This window comes from Danio aesculapii, chromosome 19 (assembly GCF_903798145.1).
Source record: "Danio aesculapii chromosome 19, fDanAes4.1, whole genome shotgun sequence".
NCBI classification, from domain to species: Eukaryota; Metazoa; Chordata; class Actinopteri; order Cypriniformes; family Danionidae; genus Danio; species Danio aesculapii.
Window position 1 is genome coordinate 40,334,756 of NC_079453.1, and position 20,000 is coordinate 40,354,755.

Below are 20,000 nucleotides of genomic sequence, written 5' to 3' on the forward strand. Positions count from 1 at the left end.
ACAGACAGACAGACAGACAAATTGATAGACTGAAAGACAGTCGTATATAAATTGATAATCAGACAGACATAGAGAGAGATAGACAGCAGGACAGAGAGACAGACATACAGATTCTTTTAGATTATATTGTATTAGACAGATTCCGACAGACATTTCTGTACAAAAACAATTACTGTATTATGACAATAAAGCTGTTGTGAGGTGAGTTTTTTTCTGCTGCTTTTATAACAGTAGCTCACTAACAGCCGGTGACAGGTGTTGTAGATTTAATCCTGGAAGCAAACAAGCAGGTGGGATCATGAAGGAGCAGTAATGCTCTCATGCCTCTCATCCTCTCTCATTCTCTCTCTCTTTCTGTGTGTCTGTGTCTCAGCAGATTGTGGTTTAGTCTACTCCAGCATCTGCCCACTGGACACAGAGCACTGGAGAGGAGCTTACATTAAGATCAAGTGGAAATCACACGCATATGTGCTCCTCGCTCATAGAATATACAGGATTTAAAGTTTTGTGCTGTACAGTTTCTTTTGTTTTACATGCGGACAGCTGGTGTAGGTTTATTTGTTTATACAAGGGTATACGTTTACGTAGCACTTTTCACATTATGTATTGTTTAAAGGCTGCTTCAATTAAAAACATGCATGTTTCAGTGTTACAATCAAGAGATGAGAATGTCAACATAATAACCGTACTGAAGTGATTCACAACTGTAAGACGTGAATGATCTGAATAGCAAACACACTGCACATATGAGCAACATGTTATCACAGCTTGTGATCATATTGCAATTCCTATGCATACGGATCATTAAAATCCTGTTAAGTGACATCTGACTGCTCTACACCAACACATGGGTTGTTACAGCTCCATTTAACTCTGTTAAAATAGGAGTTGTCAATCTGTTGGATCGTGATCACTTACATATTTTATAAAACTAAATTAAATTTTAAAGGCTATGAAAAAAATGAAAAATGAAGAGAATGGCTTAAAATAATAAGTCATTAGGGAATGGCTTATTATGGGGAAGAATGGGGAAGTCCCAGTGTACAATGAGAAAATATGACACACCAGTGTTTTGAAATATGGAAAAACTCTAGTCTCTACGCTGTTTTCATCTGTTTTTATATTATTTGTTTCTATTTTATTTATACTTGTCTCTTATATTGCTTTATTTTATATGAAGCACTTTGAATTGCCATGGTGTATGAAATGTGCTAGATAAATAAACTTGCCTCTATAATAATATGCTAACACATACACATTTGCATTATCGAACAATATAATGAATGTTTCATACAGCTAAAAAGATTTGGAAGCAAAATGACACTTGATGTCAGACATATTATGTTTAAGATAACACTTTACAATAAGGTTGTATTAGTTAATGTTAGCTAATGCATTTAGTAACATGAACAAACAATGAACAATACATTTACTACGATATTTGTTCATGTTAGCTAACATTAGTTAATGAAATATACAGTGCTCAGCATATTTTGAAAATGTATATTCTTATCCATTTCTTAGTGAATGTGGGTAATATGTATTGATGCATTTAAACAAAACAGATTTATAAAAACAGATATATTTATTAAAATAATAACTTAGTCACAGAACATCTTTAGAAATGGAAAGATAATACATTTAAATTCTTCAAAATAGTGCAAAAAAATTACAAACTACAACATTTCAACAAAATTGTACAGATTTTTTTTGTTTGAAAATTAATGAAAATTAAATGAAAATATTATTTAATATCTTCCCTAATATATAAATTTGGGTGTACTAATGTTTTAAACATTATTGTAAGTTATTTTGTTAGATTAGCTCCAGATTTGGCTTCAGTACTGACTAAACTAATGTGTATGCACAAATATAATATTGTAAAGCATTCTATAGAAAATATTAATTTAAATGAGAGATTTGTGGGGGGTGCACTCATATATGCTAAGCACTGTAGTTGCTCATTGTTAGTTCATGTTACCTTACGGTGAATTAACTAATGGTAACAAACAGGACTTTGGATGTTAATAATGCATTAGTAAATGTTGAACTATGATTAATAAATGCTGTACAATTATTGATCATAATTATTTCATGTTAGTAGATACATTAACTAACGACACCTTATTGTAAAGTGTGACCATGTTTAGAAATGGCTTTAAAAAATAGTCACATTAAATATACACATTGCTTATACTTTATATTATTGAATACATCCAACCATTGACCGAATGCACATTATGTGCGACTGAGGTATACTATTTATGATGTAATCCACACTCGTTGATAAAGCTGTGGGATTATAGGAACCACTTATCACACAGTTTGTTTACCATAGAAGACAACAACAAACAAGATACCTTGTTGGCTTGGCGTTACTCTATAACATTATACAATATATTACTCTTCCAATGCAACGTACATGTGTCTACCCTTCATTCGGCATATACATCCAACACAGGCTGATTGGAAATATATGCCAATGGCTACATTTTTGAGAACCGACAAATATGTACCCTGGACTATGTTGTCTTGTTGTTTTTATTTTGACAAATCCACTAGAGGGCACTGTGTATGTTTTTAACAATCTGAAATACATTACTAGGGCAGGTTTTTTTTTGCATGCCATTTCTTGTAAATCCACCAGAGGCCGCTGTATAGATTTCTGACCGACCAACAGATTGTTGTCATGCATAATATATCAGCTTAATATCGACTGACTCACCCACCAACTTCCCTAAACCCAGCCGATAGTGTTTTCAAAAGCAAACTAGAAGAGAAAAAGCTACCGTGACCCTGTGCTTTGCCGTGACCTCACGCTGTTTTTCTTGAGGTTCATTTTACCTGGTTTCTGAAATCATCCTTCACTGAACTTAAACCCTGGTCCTCTCCACTTCGCTTCCCAAGTCTAGTGGGGTAGGCTACTTAGCAAACCAGTCACACTGATAAAAAAAAAAAAAAGTTGTCCATCTGGAGGTAAGCAGTCAGCAGTACCACCCTATAGCATCTGTTTTTAACCCATGCTCATTTCGATTACGTACTTCTAAATACATTTCTGGAGAGAGCAAAATACATCCCAGGAGGTACTTTTTTTTGGGCAGTTTTTGTTTTTGCAAATCTGCCAGAAGCCACTGTGTACACTTTTTTAGATCTCAAATTTCTCTTGCGAGTGCTATTCGCTCCTGCTCTTCTTGTGTAAGTCCACCAGAGGCCGCTATCAGTTGACTAACTGACTGACTCACCAATGACCAATATCCCCACCCTCCCCCTTTCCTAAGCCCAACCAATAGTATTTGAAAAAGCACCAGTTGACCAGGCCACCCACTTCCCTAAACCCAACCAACAGTGTTCTGAAAAGCAATACAGAAAAAGAAAAGCTCTCACCTGATTTTTACCACGTTTTCAGTTTTACCACATTCTCACCCTGTTATTTACTTTTTTTTTTTTTTTTGGTTTCTGTTTTTGTCTTACCTGCTTCTGGAACCGTTCTTCGCCTAACTTGTCGCGGTCAACTCTGCTCTGCATCTCAATTCTGCCAACGTACGTGTCTAGCTACCGGACAAACTGGTAACAGCCATACATAGCTCTGGCTACATAATTTGCGATCTCCAGAAACGTTTATAGGGCTACGTTTTCAGAATGAGCCTATGTTGTCCGTTTTACACTTAAATGCAGCTCTATGTACCCTCAAGCACATATTTATTGGTTCTCAAAAATGCACACCAGGGCACAATTTCCCAATGAGCCTGTGTTTTAAACATCAGTCACATATAATGTGGATTCAGCCACCGCTGTAAGTCAGTAATTGAAGTTTATAATAAAAAATGTGTAATTTCGAATTTAAAGGGCCCATTGCAGCATATAAGCAAATAAGTTACATTCCCACACAAAAACATGCTTTCTAGCATGAAAATATTGCGCGCCTTTTGTCTATTTCATTTAACTATGGAAGATCAAATTGCGTGTGGTGTGGTTTTACTCCACTTATCCAATATGCCCATATGCCTTAAATATTCTGAAGCAGCAATACTGTTTTATACTGTTGTTATAGTTAGCTTGAGATTCCCACTTAAATATATAACATTAATGCACATTAGTAACTTGCCAGTAACATTTTTTATTTATTTCTCTATAAGAAAACCTCATAAATAACAGTTAATCTGGTGACTGCAATAATCAAACCCTTGGCAACAACTGTGGATAGCACACAGATTGCTTGCCGCTGAACCATGTCAAAGCTCATTACCATAAAGTTGACTTCATTTTAACTCTCCTCAATGCCCACACAGGCGAAGATGCGGTGTGGCTCCCATTGAAAATGAATGACTTACGGCTACTGTGACGATCTCGTCGCCTTCGGTGTGACTGCACAGTAAGACATGCATTAACCCCTGGCTGCGGGTAGTTTAACAATGGATATATGTTCTTTTGGAAGCTTCAAAATAAAAGCTACAATCAAACACCATTGTACAGCATGGTAGAGCCAAGATAAAATTTTAAACTACTTCAACTTTGTTCGTCTGACAAAAACAAAGTCACAAACACATGGTTTGAGGGTGAGTAAATTACAGGGTAATTAGAATTTTTGGGTGAAGTTAACTATTCTTTTAACTGTTTTTTTTTACAACTACAAAAAAATAAAATAAAATAAAAAACAGCTTGAGATAAAACAATAATTGTCTGGACCCCCAGCAGCACTGAAACAGACCCCATGTTGAAACCCCCTGCTCTAAATCAACACTGCTCCGACAGCGTATCAAACCCACCAAGTCTAACACGTTTACGAAGTGCCGTTCGCATTCAGATCATGCGAAGCACTTGGTAGACAATGGGTCCCCGTTTTACTATTTGCTAGAGGCAAGATTAATTATTTTTCCATTAATTAGATTTGCCTCTCCAAGGAGGGAGCCAGCATCTCCAGATGCCCAAATCTCATTTGCAGTTGTTTGTTTGAGTGGGCCGCTTCACGACACCACCAAGAAACAAACAACGCAAATCACATCTGACCATGAAAAACAATTCAAACACCTTGCGAAAAAACAACAACAAACACAGCACCTGAGACCAGGGATGTGGATGATAAAAACATACACTTTGGTCGCTTTGGGCTAATAAGCTCATCAAGTTTACTCAAGCATTTGAACATGATATACTGGTGAACAATACATTTTAAATGAGACAGGCCTCTAATCTCATTAGTGACAGATTTCTCTCTTCAATTGTGGGTCTGATATTTGCATATGAAATGGGCGGAGCTCGTTGAGAAAATCGAACCAATAGGAAAGCAGAAAGGTTGAAACCTACCAATACAATGACAGCAGCAGGACCGACGAACGCATAAAGCAGCCCCCCTTCCAGAGACAACCAGCAACTGAAATGAAAAGAATAAGAAAGAGAGAGAAAGTGAAATACAAACACTGCAAAATCACCAGGGAAAGGCAAGCTTCAGAAGAAAGAGGAGTTGGCGAGAAAGAAACGGTTTATTTTTGCACAGTTTCCATTAACCTTTAATTATTTTTTGCTCGCACAAATAAAGATAAAATTAAAAAGGAAGAAAAATAAATGAAGCCAACTTGGACTCCAAACAAATTAAAAATAAACTGAGGTAGATATTTCAAATGCAACCTTTTCATCTTACTTTCTGGAAGTATCACATTGTTAAATTGCTTTCATTTCGGATGACAAATAAAAAGCTGCAGCGAGCTAATGGACGGATACAAACATTGCCCAGTAAACTTCCACACAAAACGGCTCTTCAAAACCTGGAAGGTCATACAATATTTTTAGAAATAAGAACTATTCATCATGATTTTATTATATATAAACATTTAGCTAATGTTCTGGTCAAGCACAAACAAACACATCTCAATTTACAATGGAGTCAACATCAGGAAAGAGCCCACAATCGAAAGGGTGTTCTCAGTGGTTATTAGCTGATAGATATGGATCAGTAGGGGCCTTCTGCAACTACTGGTAGGCTCAGAACGCTGTTATCATCCATCCACATGGTTAATCAGCTATAGATCACATACAGCTGCAGCCAGAAGTTAAAAAGAATTATGTATATTATTTATTAAATTTCTCATCAATTGTATTTTATTAACATCTACCCCTACCCCAACTCTAAACCCAACCGTCACAGTAATGTAAAAACAGATCTGGATCAGGAGTCTTCTCTATTAGTATAGCTGATTAACTATGTGGATGGATGATAACAGCTTTCTGAGCCTACCAGTAGGCACAGATGGCCCCTACTGGCCCATATCTATCAGCTAATAAAAACTGATAATGCCCATTCAATCGTGATAACATTCAAATCGGCTGACAATTTCAAGGTCACCGCTTCGTCGAATGTTATGCCAAATTACACAAATAGGAGTAAAAGAGCAGTGTATACACTGATTTTAAACTACATACACAGGAAAGCACAGGATAAACATTCAAATGAGGAACTTGTATAGGAACACTGATCAAAATTAGAGATCATTTTCATATTCTTTAAAAAGCCCTTATCAGATACTTCAATTTACTTTTCATCTTTTTTGAGAACTGCAACCTTCAGAAATTCTAGTTTTCTCTTTCTCCCTCTCTGTCGTTCTCTCTCTCCTTGTCTGTTATTCGCTCTTGCCTTGCTATCACCTTTTTGTCCCATTTTTTCCCCTTCACAGGTATCTGCTGATTGGATCCCGAGCCTGTCACTCCTCATTGGGGTGTTTCCTCATGAATCAATCAGGCTTCATTCCACGCACTTTACATTTGTTTGTGCAGTGCTGTGTGTGTGTATTTGTGTTGTGTACGCTCAATTCTGTTTATGTATTATGATTAGTTTCTTCTGGTTGTCTCTTAAGTAATCCAAATATTTGTAGTCCCAATATGGTGTAAAAGTTTATCATTCCTTTTTGGGGAAAAGGAAATAGGTTAACAGGTCACGTGACATGCATTTTGCCCATAGCTATATGAGAGTTCAGAAACATTAGGTAGGTGGGTGAGCACCACGTTTTGTATTTTTTTGTTTATTATTTCAGGGAGTGTACTGTATTGGCGTCGAATACGCTGAAGAATTTGGTTTCTTTTCACATTTTTACTTGCTTTAGTAAGTTTGGAGGGGATCTTGTGTTAATTAATAATTGCTGTTAATTGATTTGATCACTAAAAGTAATAATTATTTTAGTTTGCTGGAAATGTTTTAATGATTAAAAAACAAGGTCAGTATTATTAGCATCCTAAATAAATTATAATTTTTTGGGCTTTTTAAAATTGACTACAGAACAAATACAGTACACCACTGTTGTCAAAAGACTAGCCTAATTAAACTAACTTGCTTAATTAACCCAATAAACCTAGTTAAGCATTTAATTTGCACTTTAAGATCAATATTAGTATATAGTAAAATAACTTATAATAGTTTAAAATAGTTTATTAGTAAAATAACTAAAATCTGTCATCATGGCAAAGACAAAAGAAGTTAGTTATAAAAAAAATGTTGTTAAAACCATCATGTTTAAGGTTCAAGACACCCTGCAGTACCACTTTTTTTTTTAGATTTTACAAATTTGTGTGTTGAGCATCAGTTAGGGCAACGTTAGCATCTGTTAGCTTAAATTGTGGGGAAAACTGGATAATTTTGAACTTTTGTCAGGTAATTTCATCTTCCGGGTTTAAAATGATTTTTGGGGCTGGATCAAAATCGATGACGTTGCACGCATTTGCTAGTGGAGTGATGATGTGTCGGTTTCTCATTATTATTCATAGCTGAGTTTTCTTATCCTATGAGAAGACCCTGCATCTTAATTATTCATGAGAGCATGTGCTTTCCAAAGACAAGGCAAACCTGGCAAGCTGTGAGACCCTGTGACTGGGTGAGACCGCATCTGCGTACAGCATGGGTCATTTGTGTTTGTTTCCATGAGCCATGGGGTTTGTTGCATGCTTTTTCCTCCGATTCTGTCAGGGCTGATACAGCAAAGCTGTTGGTTTGCAGCAAGCATTTTTGTCGAGAGAGCTGTACGAGATTTGGAGAATGGCAGACTTTGTCTTTTATCAGTTGAGTTAATTACTATTCAGACACATCGCCTATATCTGTGCTGTTGTGTTCGCCCATGATTAAATTCCTCCAGAATACCAGCAGGTTTAATGGTTGAAATAGACAGGGCAAGACATCTGCTGTACTGCTATCCACTGTGTCTGCATTCAGACCCGGGATTCAGGAGGAGAGAAGTCCTCCTCATTTATAGTGTTTATATAAACATGATTATCTTTATAATGATATAATAAATTGTGGTTATGTGTATATGAAATTATGAATAACATATGTAGCAGGACATTAAATTACTTACTGTTTCTTTCTTTGCATTTTAAATTTGCAAACTATAAAATCACGGGTCTCTTCATGGTTTGTCTCATTTAGTGAGCCAACTGACAACAGTTGTTCACTCCCCTCTTTTTCTCTGCTCTGCCGCCCACGCCCACTCCTCCCTCTGCTTACAGCACACCATGCCCATCATGAAGCATTTATTGAAAAAATTCTGAGGTAGACTTGAACTGAAAGAGGGGGGTTTCATGGCAGTTTAAAACTGAAATAGTCAAACAGCACTTGGAAAATACTGAATTTTGAACAATAAAGATTACATTATTTCTTTAAAAAAGGTGAAACTGTTTATTAATCATTCTATATTTTGATCTCCACTGAAAAGTGTTTTATGATGCATTTGTGAGATGTCCAATCATGCATGTACTGATATGTGGAAGACAGCAGTGAAGAGTGACTGTGAAGTAAACAGTCCAGCGGAGAGGTTATTTCAGGCCACCGACTTTCTGGCACTGTTTCTAAAATTTGTCCTTTAGTTTGAGGGGAATCCATGTGTCAGACACATCCAATTAAAGCTCTCAAAGGCCAGCATTGTTTTCAACTTTTGTCTCCGATTAGTCAGGGAGCTCCCTGCTTTAAATCAATTGCTTAGTGGTGCAGGAAAGACAGAAACCATTATATGCAGAGAGGCAGAAAATGACCAATGAGGGAATCCAGAGGAATAGAAGATAAAAAGCCCGGGGCAGGGCGTGAGGGCTCACTGACTCAAGATTATTCAAGAAATACTAGGCTAAAAGGTCAACATTAGGCAAAATGGACTCATTGCTCATTCGCTTTAAAGTGTTTTCTTTTTTTTCAGCCTATGTACTATATTTTTGAATACATAATTATTGTTATAAATTATATGGTAACACTTAAACTTAAGTAACAATTCAGATTATTTATTACTGGCTTATTACCTGCCTATTATTAAGATATTAACAGTGTTTTACCACTTATAAAGTATGATCTTAGTTTACTTCCCTAATCCTACTGAATACCTAAACACAACTACTATCTTACTAACTATTATTAAGCAGCTAATTTGTTGTGTACTGAACTAAAAGTCTTGGCTAAAGGTTTGTAAATAGCGTAAATTATACATTAAAAAGAAATGTGACCAAATAAAAACAAAAATTAAGTCAAAATTATGAAATAATTTATTAAAAGATCTAAAAAAAAAAAATAATAATACAAATAAACTAGTAATAAAATAATAAATGATTATATTCTGGACGAATATATGTGTCAACATATATGTGTATATATGTCTTAAGTTAAATTGTTAACTTTATATAAATGTTAACTTAAATTAACTATTTTTTTCTGATATTTGTTTAATACAGTTCATTTTTAAAATGTCAAATGCAAAAGTATTTACAGTTTTGTGTTAAACATTACGAATATCTTACAGTTTTACACATAGAAAATATACATAGTACTAAACTAAACATGTACTGTACATATAGTTTCTATATACACTGAAAAAACATATACTGCACATGTAATATGCACTGAAAAAAAGATATATTTCTGCAAAATTGTTGCAAACTGTTTATATGGGCTGAATTTAAACAGACAAAAAATATAGTAATGTAATTTGTTTTGTAATTTCGAAACTTAATTTGTTTGTTTTAAATCAGCCCAATTAAATAGTTTAAAACCACTTAAGTAAAAAAAAAAAAAAAAGTAAATCCAAGGAATCGTCTTTGAATCTTTTTTTTTTTCTTTTCAGTGAAAGGCAAGCCTGAAATGAGTAGCCTAAAAAGCATAATGGCTAATGCTAACACATAGGCTGCGTCCGAAACTGCCTACTACTTAGTAGGTACTGCATTTGAATTTAAATGTATTACTCAGCCATTAGAAAAGTATGTTCTATTCAGTATGAATGTGAAAAGTATGAATGGAATTCGGACGTACTACATCTGCCATTTTGTCATGGTCACGTAACCTACCTGCGTCAGTTGCGTCGCTTTACTCCCATTCATGAATTTACTCGCGGAGCATCATGGGATAGCACAGCATGCATGTGATGCGCACTTCTGAATCTCGCCGGAAGTAGTAAGTCATCCGAGTACTTCTCGCATACTGATTTTCGAATTCTTTGAATTCGGACATACTACTCGGCTGGCATACTGATTTTTGCGTACTGTATAGAATGGAAGTATGCGGTTTCGGATGCAGCCATAGACTAACATACAGGAAAGGAGACCAAAATCAGCTATGGGATTGGCTAAGAAGTGCTCATGTGATCAAGTTAGCATTACAGGTTTTCCAATGGTAAGTAATACATTTCAACGAATAATTTCATCTAGTAGGAAAATCTCAGGTATGTACTTCTCTGTGCTGTTTCATATTCAATAATATCAGAAGTTCCGTAAGACATGATAGAAACCTCAAAATGAAACCTGGACATCGCTACTGTACATTTTCCTTGTGGGACCAAACTGCATTGTTGATACTTACTAACTTGGCGTGCCGTAACCTCTAGCCCGTGTGAAACCCACAGATACAGCTACTACTAGGGCTGGAAGACCTGTAAAAAGAGGAAAAAATATATAGATGTTGAAATCTCACCCAAATAAAATTTTATTTAAAGCCTACATAAAATGATCTGGGGCAGCACAGTGGGTAGCATAATTGCCTCACAGCAAGGCCGCTGGTTTGAGCCCTGGCTGAGTCAGTTTGGAGTTTCTGTGTGGAGTTTGCATGTTCACCCCGTGTTTGCATGGGTTTCCCCATGATGTGGTTTCCCACTGTGTAAAACATATGCTGGATAAGTTGGCGGTTCAATCAGCTGTGGCGACCCCAGATTAACAAAAGGACTAAGTCGAAAAGAAAATAAATGGATGAAAGAATAAAATGAGGTGTGAATGTTCCCTGAAAAAAAAAATGTGGCTGTAATTAGTTAAAAAAGAAAAAAACAATGAGGTGAACGGAAAAAAAGTACAATAAAGAAGAGATTTTGTACACATTTTTCCAAACTTTTAGGACTTTCAAGCAGAGCAGGATACTATTTATTTATTTATTTACTTACTTATTTATTGATTACTTGATTTATTTATTTATTTATTTATTTATTGATTTATTTATTTATTTATTTATTTATTTATTTATTTATTTATTGATTGATTTTGTTCATTTATTGATTTATTTAAGTATTTATTGATTCATTCATTTATTTGTAAGTTTATTTGACAGAGACAATGCACAATAATACAATGATAATACAAAAAAATGTGTCCCAGAAAAAGCCAAAAAGCAATTTTTCTGATGTTTGAATAGTCACCCTAAAAACACAAAACAATTAATCAATACTTAATGTATAAAAACATCAAAATTCATATACACTTACAGCATTCCTACAAATAACAAATGCATTGAAGAAATGGATTCAAAGCAATGCAATGAACATTATTTATCAGTATCATATGTAGAGCAAAACTCTAATGTGTAAAACTGAGGAGAATACCCCCCTGAAAATAACCATTGTAATGTTGACAATCACAATAAAAAGTGTCATAGAGGGATTTCTGGGAATGTTAATTTTACAGTTATTCACTGTAAACTCTGACAAAAAGCTTGTCGTCGATCCCATTTGTGAGAGCAACAAATAATAACTTGACTTTTCATTTGGAAAAGTGGCAGAAGGTAGATTTTTTGATGAATCATCTGTTGAACTGCATATCAATTATTACAAATACTGCAGAAGACCTATTAGAACCCACATAGACCCAAGATTCTCACAGAAATCACAGAAGTTTGGTGAAGGAAAAATCATGATTTCAGTATGGGGGCATGTGAGAGATCTGCAGAGTGAATGGCAACTTCAACAGCCTGAGGTATTAAGACATTTGCGCTGCCCATTATATTACAAACCACAGGAGAGGGCAAATTCTTCAGCAGGTTAGCGCTCATTCTTATACTTCAGCCTCCACATCAAAGTTCCTGAAAGCAAGGAAGGTCAAGGTGCTCCAGTATTGGCCAGCCCAGTCACCAGACATAAACATTTTTGAGCATGTCTGGGGTAAGATGAAGGAGGAGGCATTGCAGATGAATCTAAAGAATTTTCATGAACTCTGGGAGTCCTGCAAGAACGCTTTCTTTGCCATTTTAGATGACTTTATTAATAAGTTATTTGAGTCATTGCAGAGATGTATGGATGCAGTGCTCAGTTTATGGGAGTCATACACAATATTAATTCTTTTTCCACTGCACCATGATTTTATATACTATAATGTACATTAATTCTGTTAAGTGACAAGACTTTTGTCTGAGCAAAGTCTGACCTTACTGTCCTAATTAAATAATTAAAAATCAAGACATGATCATATTTTATTTAAGTAAAGTAAGCATAATCTAGAGGCCTTTGCCTTTCATATAAGCCACTTCTGATGCCAAATGATCAACTAGATGTCAAGTTACTATTTGTTTTCAAGTGTTCACAATTAGCTGATAATCAATAAAGCGTAGTTGGCATGCTGTCCCGGGAGAGAGCCTTGAGCTCGTAATATCCTCGCTTGAAGGGCGAGAGGGGAGTTCGAGCTCAGGTAGGTCTCGAGAACTCACCTGCTTGTCGCTGTGTGAGAAGTGTAAACTAAGGTTGTCTTAGGTTATAATTTGGTTTAGTCGATTGGCTATGGTGTATGTTTTTGGATGGTGGGAGGAAACCGGGGAGCCCGGGAGAAACCCACGTGAACACGGGGAGAACATGCAAACTTCACACAGAAACGACTGAAATTGAATATTTCAGAAATTGGCCTGATAGGAGGTTGGACCAGCAGCATTCTTGCTGTGAGGCAACAGTGCTAGGCACTGGGCCGCTGTGTCGCCCTATGGGAAAAAAGGGTGGGAAGTTGTGGTGGAGGGGGGGGGGGGGGGGGGGATTGTGGAAGCTTCAAGACGAAGATAACTGGAGTTAAAAAGCTCTGGTTATTTATAATGCATCCGTAATCATCTAATAGGGCTGAGCTAGTGAGGTGCCAGCCGTGTTGATCATAAGCACGTGATCCTCTCAAAATTAGTTTATTAATAAACCACACTTTCCTAAAACTCGAATAGACGACAAGACTTTTGTCAGGTGTATAATTTAAGGAAACTTACTCTTAGCGGGTTACATATTTTTACTGTAACATTTTTTTACCGGACATTTTTTTACATGGTTGCTAAACGATAAAACAATGAACAGAACATGCAACCTAGTTTTCCTTCTACTTTATTACCTTTTTCTTAGAAGCATTAATGACAGATGGCCTGAGGCTGGAGGGGAAGTTAGCTGAAGTAATCTCCTCTCACAGTGGTGACTTTCTTCAGCTTGTGCCCTTTTCATGGACAAATGCACACGGCGTACAGGTACACGGTTTCCCCTGTGCACAGTGGCCTCTCAGACCCCACACACAATACTTTAGCACACAGCAATTCCCACGGGCCTCTAGGTCTTTTTTTTATAAGGCCATAGTTTAGCAGTGTAAACGTTCCTGACTGTATTCTTTAAGAGCGCTCCGTAGGGCAAGGTCACGGAGCAGGCATTGTGACCCTCGAATCAAAACTGCGAATGCTAGCTGAACCATAGAGATGTTGTGTCATGGTAGAACCTCATTAAATGATCAGGTGTCAGGACAGCATTGTGTTTTGTTTTTAGTTGTTATCTTTTAAATGTACACGGGTCAAAGATGAAAAATATGGAGTTTTAAAGGGATAGTTCAACCCAAAAATTCTAATTTACTCACTATTTACTCATCCTCAAGTGGTTCCATACTATTTTACAGTTTTTTTTGAAAAATGCTAACCTGTAAACATAGACTGCCAATGTGAAGTTTATTTATAAACTAATTTTGAGAAGATTTCGTGCTTATGAATGACTACAGCTGGCCCTGCATTAGCAACGCAGGATTCACCGATCGAATGTACCCTACCTCACTATAAATAATCAGAGTTTCTTACCTTAGTCATCTTCGTCTTGAAAAATCCCCCCTTCCACCCCTACTCCTCCTTCCTTTCCTTGACAGGGCGGTACAGCGGCCCAGTGGTTAGCACTGTTGCCTCACAGAAAGAATGTCATTGACTCAAATTCAAACTTGGCCAGTAGATGTTTTTGTGCAGAGTTTACATGTTCTCCCTATGCTTGCGAGGGTTTCTAGCTGGGTTCTTCGGTTTCCTCCCACAGTCCAAATACATAGGTGAATTGACCAAACCAAATTTGCACTATTGATGAGCTCTTAATCAGCAATTCCTAATTGCCATTAGCCATATAATAAGCGGGGGAGTTCTCGAGACCTACCTGAGCTCAAACTCCTCTCTCGCCTTACAAACGGGAGGAAGCCCCGAACTCAGGGCTCTCTCTCCCGGGACAGCATGCCAAACATGCTTTATAATCAATCATCAGCTAAGTGTGAACTCTTGAAACAACAGTTTGACAGCATAATTGTGTAAATAAAAAAGAAAATCAAAAACAGAGAGTCTAAAAACCCTTTTGTATGAGGAACTACTTTCTTCTGCCATTCATTCACATCCGAAGCTGACATCAGAACAGCAGAAAATGTTGCTCATTCACAAACGTCACTTTAGAGCTAATATTTGAATGATTCTCTAGCGTAATATCTAAAGTGGTGACAAAACAAGTGATTTTGCTCACATTTTAAGATTATAAGGCTAAACGTCATAAAATGCCATCAGTCTACAGAGATTTCCCAGTATTTCTCAGTTGCAATCGGAAGATCACAATAATTAAAAAGCCAAAGCACTGCTAGATTACTGTTGTGTTTGTTAAAAGGAAAAACGCTAAACACATGCGGGCGTTTCTTATTTTTTTGTTTTTACTGAACTAGTCTGTAGTAACGAAAAAGGAGACTGATTACAGTCAGATGGCCAACCAAAAAGTAACTCAGTGTTATACAAAGATTGGCCAACACAAAATACATACATTTCTGATATGTGAGTCCCATCTCATACTCAATACACTACAATTACATGGTATAAATACAGCACTACAACATACAAAACAGAAGGACTTAGAATGTCACTAACCAGTTGTATCTCTAAAATTATAAATATTTAAAAAAGGCACTATCCTTATAAATAAACTGCATAGTTGCAATCTAAACAACTACATTCACAAAAAAAAAAAAAGCCTCAAAAGTACATTATGTTGTCCAACAGCTGCAATTTTTCTTAAACTGTAGTGAGTTTATTGATCTGCTGTCACTCTTTGTGGGCGAAGTAATACAAATGAGTGAAGAGGCTGTACGAGTTTTGATATTGCAAAATATCGCATGGCTATTTATTTTTATTTTTATTATTATTATTTTTTTATTAATTTATTTTTTAAGATTTATTTTTGCCATTTTTGTCTTTATTTGACAGGACAGTGGAATGACAGGAAATTAAGTGTGGGAGAGAGGGTGCTCGAATCGGGATAGGTCCACAAGCCAGGATTCAAACTCAGTTGCGATATATGTCAGTGCATTAACCACTGGACTATCAAGCTGACTACTATCTTATATTTATCTATATTTATATTTATCTTATATTATAAAAAAAAAAAAAAAAAAAAAATGTGTCATGCATCAATATATTTCTTGCCATGTATAAAAATGTGTCCTATTTATTTTACTTTATTGGCCAAAATCATGAAATAGTATCTAACATCTGTAATATTAATAGTCATATCTTTACATGGAGATTTGTAAAGGTCACACACTTAAATGGTATTCAGTGTAACAATATTTTATATAGAAAATCATTTGATATATCTAAAGACAGTTAGGTGGCATGGTGGCTCAATGGTTAGCACTGTCGCCTCACGCCAAGAAGGTTGCTGATTTGAGTCCCGGCTGGGCCAGTTGGCATCACTGTGTGGAGTCTGCATGTTATACTTCTGCTGGAAGGGCATCCGCTGCATAAAACATGTGCTGGATAAGTTGGTGGTTCATTCCGCTGTGGCGACCCCTGATTTATAAAAACACTAAGCCGAAAAGAAAATGAATGAATGAATATATTTATATTTAATAATACATAAATCAGTTTCTCTGAATGAAAATAATTTTGTTTTACCATTATTATGACATTTTATTCTCAAAAAAAGTTATTTGAAATAATAAACTAGACTCTTACTTGCCTTTAATTCACTTTCCATGTATATTAAATCACTTTTTTGCACTTTTATTTAACACAAAATGTAACAAAAAATGTATGGAAAACGGGTCAGTAGTTAATGGATTTTTTTTTACTTCGGAAGTAATAATTTGACTTTTTGAGCTACTAAGAATAATTTTAATACTTCAACTGTCATGTTTTTTTTTTTGTTGACCACATAAAATATTAGTAATATTGGGGAAAAGATTAAAACTTAACAGCTTTGAGGAAAAAAAATCAAATACATAAAAGACTTTCTCTTAATTTAATGGATTTATCAGGTATGATAGTGACATTTCTTACCAGCCAAACCCTGACCCCCTGCAGATTACAATATATAATAGCAATCACAATGGAACTTCCATCCAGAGCAACTCATGTTTCTTCACCACATGCTACTTCCTCCAGAGCCATATTTGGATGCCGTTCATCCCCTTCCTTCCCACGCCTTTCAATCCTGTTCTCCAAACCACGTTTTTCTAATTGCCTTTAATTTCCAGAGTTAATCAGAGCATTGTTAATGACATGAATATTTCAGAGGAGAGCTCATTATGTGTGGACGTGGCACACAGACATGGAGCAGGAAGAATGGATAGGTCTAATTAGCACATGAGTAAAGCTGGCCTCCCTGACTGTGATGGCAAACACAATAGAGAAGACAGCAGCAGGAGAGGCCAGAACACACACACACACACACACACACACACACACACACACATACATACAGAGAGCGAGAGAGAGAGCGACAGAGGAAAGACCTCTTTCTGCTGAGGTAAGGTCGCTGTATGCAAACTTGTAGTCAAGGGCTAATAAGCATCTTTCTTGGCCTTGAAGTTTTGGAAAAAAAGGAAACTATTTTCTTGTATATTGAACTTCATCTATATGTGTGTTCAGTTGGTTGTTTGGTGTTTATTAATTCGGTTGTTCATTCATTCGGTTGGTCATTCGGTCGTTCATTCATCTGTTTGTTCATTAATTCATTCATTTAACTTAAAGGGCACCTATTTTAACCCTTTTACAAGATTTAACCTGAGTCTTTTGTGTCTACAGTATGTTTCTGTAAAGTTTCAGCTCAAAACACCTATCAGATTATGTTTTATACCTTTTAGAATATTGGAATTTTCTGCTTTAAACACCATGTAGCTTTTGTTGCCTGTGCCTTTAATGCTAGTTCTCCCCACCCACCGTTCCCATGTGCCTGTTTCAATCCCAAGGCTGATCCCAAGGCTGATTGATACTTCTGTGTCAAGCGCACGCGTATGGTCCAGCGCAGCTTCCGTACTGTTGCATACCCCTTGCCATGGCTGACGCCAAAAACAAAATGTAAACTAAAACTCGAAACTTGAAAACTCAAAAAATGTAACTACATGTAGCAAAGACGTGTAGTGCAAGCTCTGTGATTGGTCGGCTTAGTAGCTGGGACCAGTGTTGGCGGGACTGAGAGTCTCACAAATCCGTTGGAGTGAGTGTTTACAAGTGTCGAGTCCTGTGAAGGAGCTTCATTTGGAAACTTTTGGAACTCTTACGTCACGTTGCGGTGGGCCTCAAAATGGGAGGGATTTGGATCCTATTTTAATGTCAGGAAATTAAAAAAGAGACTTATTTTCTTTATATTAGCCCAAAATGACTGTGGACACACTATACCTACACACAGTTCTGTCCAAACAGCTTACAAAAGGTGATTTTCAATATAGGTGTCCTTTAAATTAAAATTTAACAACTGCTAAATGGTATATGAACTTTCTTTCTTTCTTTCTTTCTTTCTTTCTTTCTTTCTTTCTTTCTTTCTTTCTTTCTTTCTTTCTTTCTTTCTTTCTTTCTTTCTTTCTTTCTTTATTTCTTTCTTTCCTTCCTTCCTTCCTTCCTTCCTTTCCTCCTTCCTTCCTTCCTTCCTTCCTTCCTTTACTATTCACAAACAATATTACAATTTACAAAACGATTTTATATTGATTAAAACAAACCTGTTTTAAAAATATCAAACTTATTCCTGGTAAATTCATTAAAATCACAGAATAGTCATTTGGTCGGTTGATAATAAGAGGGAAAAAATGACATATGATAGACTGGTGCATGCAACCAGAGTGCCAGTTACAGAGGGGTTTGGGAGGGTCTGACCCCTCTAATTAACCCTTGATCCCCTCATGAAAGACAGCAAAACAAGATGTTTGCTATGATCTGTATCTTAAATAATAATAATAATTAAAATAATAGATAACTTCAATATACATTCAATATACATATACAATCAACATGTTTCTTTAAAAAGGCGTTTGTAGGTGTCTGTAAAACTAGATGCATCGTTTGTATTTTATTATACACTTGCTCACACATGAAAGTTAAACAGTAAAGTAAAAAAATGCGTTCAGTCTTTCATGGTCATCAATTAATAGGTGCAATCAAACCTGTGACCATTTATTTAATATCCCAAATGTCATTGAGAACCACTCAATATCCCTCAAAACACTGAAAACATAATAACAAGTTTGATTAATAAGCAATATAATTAATATTTAATTAATTAAATATATAAAATTGGTTTACTGGGGCATATTACCAAACATAACTGGAAAAACTTGACGCCCCGATCGTCAATGTATAATTTGCACCCTGCATGCAACCACCTAAACATACCCATGACCAACCAGGCCATGTCTATAGCAATATTCAGATTTCAGATTCTATTTAATACAACTCATTTTCTGACATCTTAGCAAGAAATCCATCTTCTATCACCTCCCAGTGGGTGAGAATACTATTCTGCAATATCTGCAAAGGGCATCTGTGAATAATGGAAGTGATAGTAGATCAATAAGTTACACACCAAGTATGTGTGTGTGTGTGTGTGTGTGTGTGTGCAACAGCAAGAGCTTGAATATCCTTACAAATCCTGGCTGTGTAAGACGACGACACACAATGCTTTCTTATCAACAATCGGACATCTATGTCTTGTAACACAGCAGTAACATTGAGCTGCCGTGGCATGTTTGTGGCGTGTCATTGGGCTCCACTGAAGCAAACTGACATGCTGGACAATATGATGGGATTGAATTGATAAAACCCGGCATGTTATACTTCAGCATTGCTCATATGAGGCTAAAGCACAACAATAACTTCACTTTTGACCTCTGGTGTATGTGTGTACTTGTTTATGTTGTTTATGAGGACATCAAATTGTATAATGACATGGGTACCTAGTTGTACTCTATTAAGCTGGTTTACGAGGACATGCATGGTGTCCTTGTAATTCGAAATGCTAAAAATCATACTTAATAGGGTGTTTTGAAATTCAAATTTGCTACAGGTTTCCTGTGAGGGTTTAAGGGTAGGGTAAGGCCATATAGTAAGCATTTTTACAGTGTAAAATAAAACTATTAAAAAGTAGGGTTGGGCGGTTTAATCAAGGTGATTTTTGTGCAGATTTTGTCAGTAAATCCAGTCTAGTACTTAATAAGCTACGCAAAAACCTGGTGTAAATGTGAATTAGGTTTTTAATGTTAATAAAACTCGTCATGAACTTTTA

At 36.1% G+C, this 20,000-nt stretch overlaps 1 protein-coding gene across 6 annotated transcripts in view; it reads right to left on the minus strand.

Annotated features, from left to right (window-relative positions):
- Positions 1–20,000, minus strand: part of adgrb2 (adhesion G protein-coupled receptor B2) — a 634,025-nt gene that overhangs the window by 88,910 nt on the left and 525,115 nt on the right. For all 6 annotated transcript variants that reach the window (XM_056480419.1, XM_056480418.1, XM_056480420.1 and 3 more), the window contains exons 20-21: positions 10,814–10,883; positions 5,305–5,371 (exon numbers count right to left, since the gene is read on the minus strand). In XM_056480419.1, the coding sequence (XP_056336394.1) occupies positions 5,305–5,371; positions 10,814–10,883 (137 nt within the window). The remainder of the gene's footprint in view (positions 1–5,304; positions 5,372–10,813; positions 10,884–20,000) is intronic.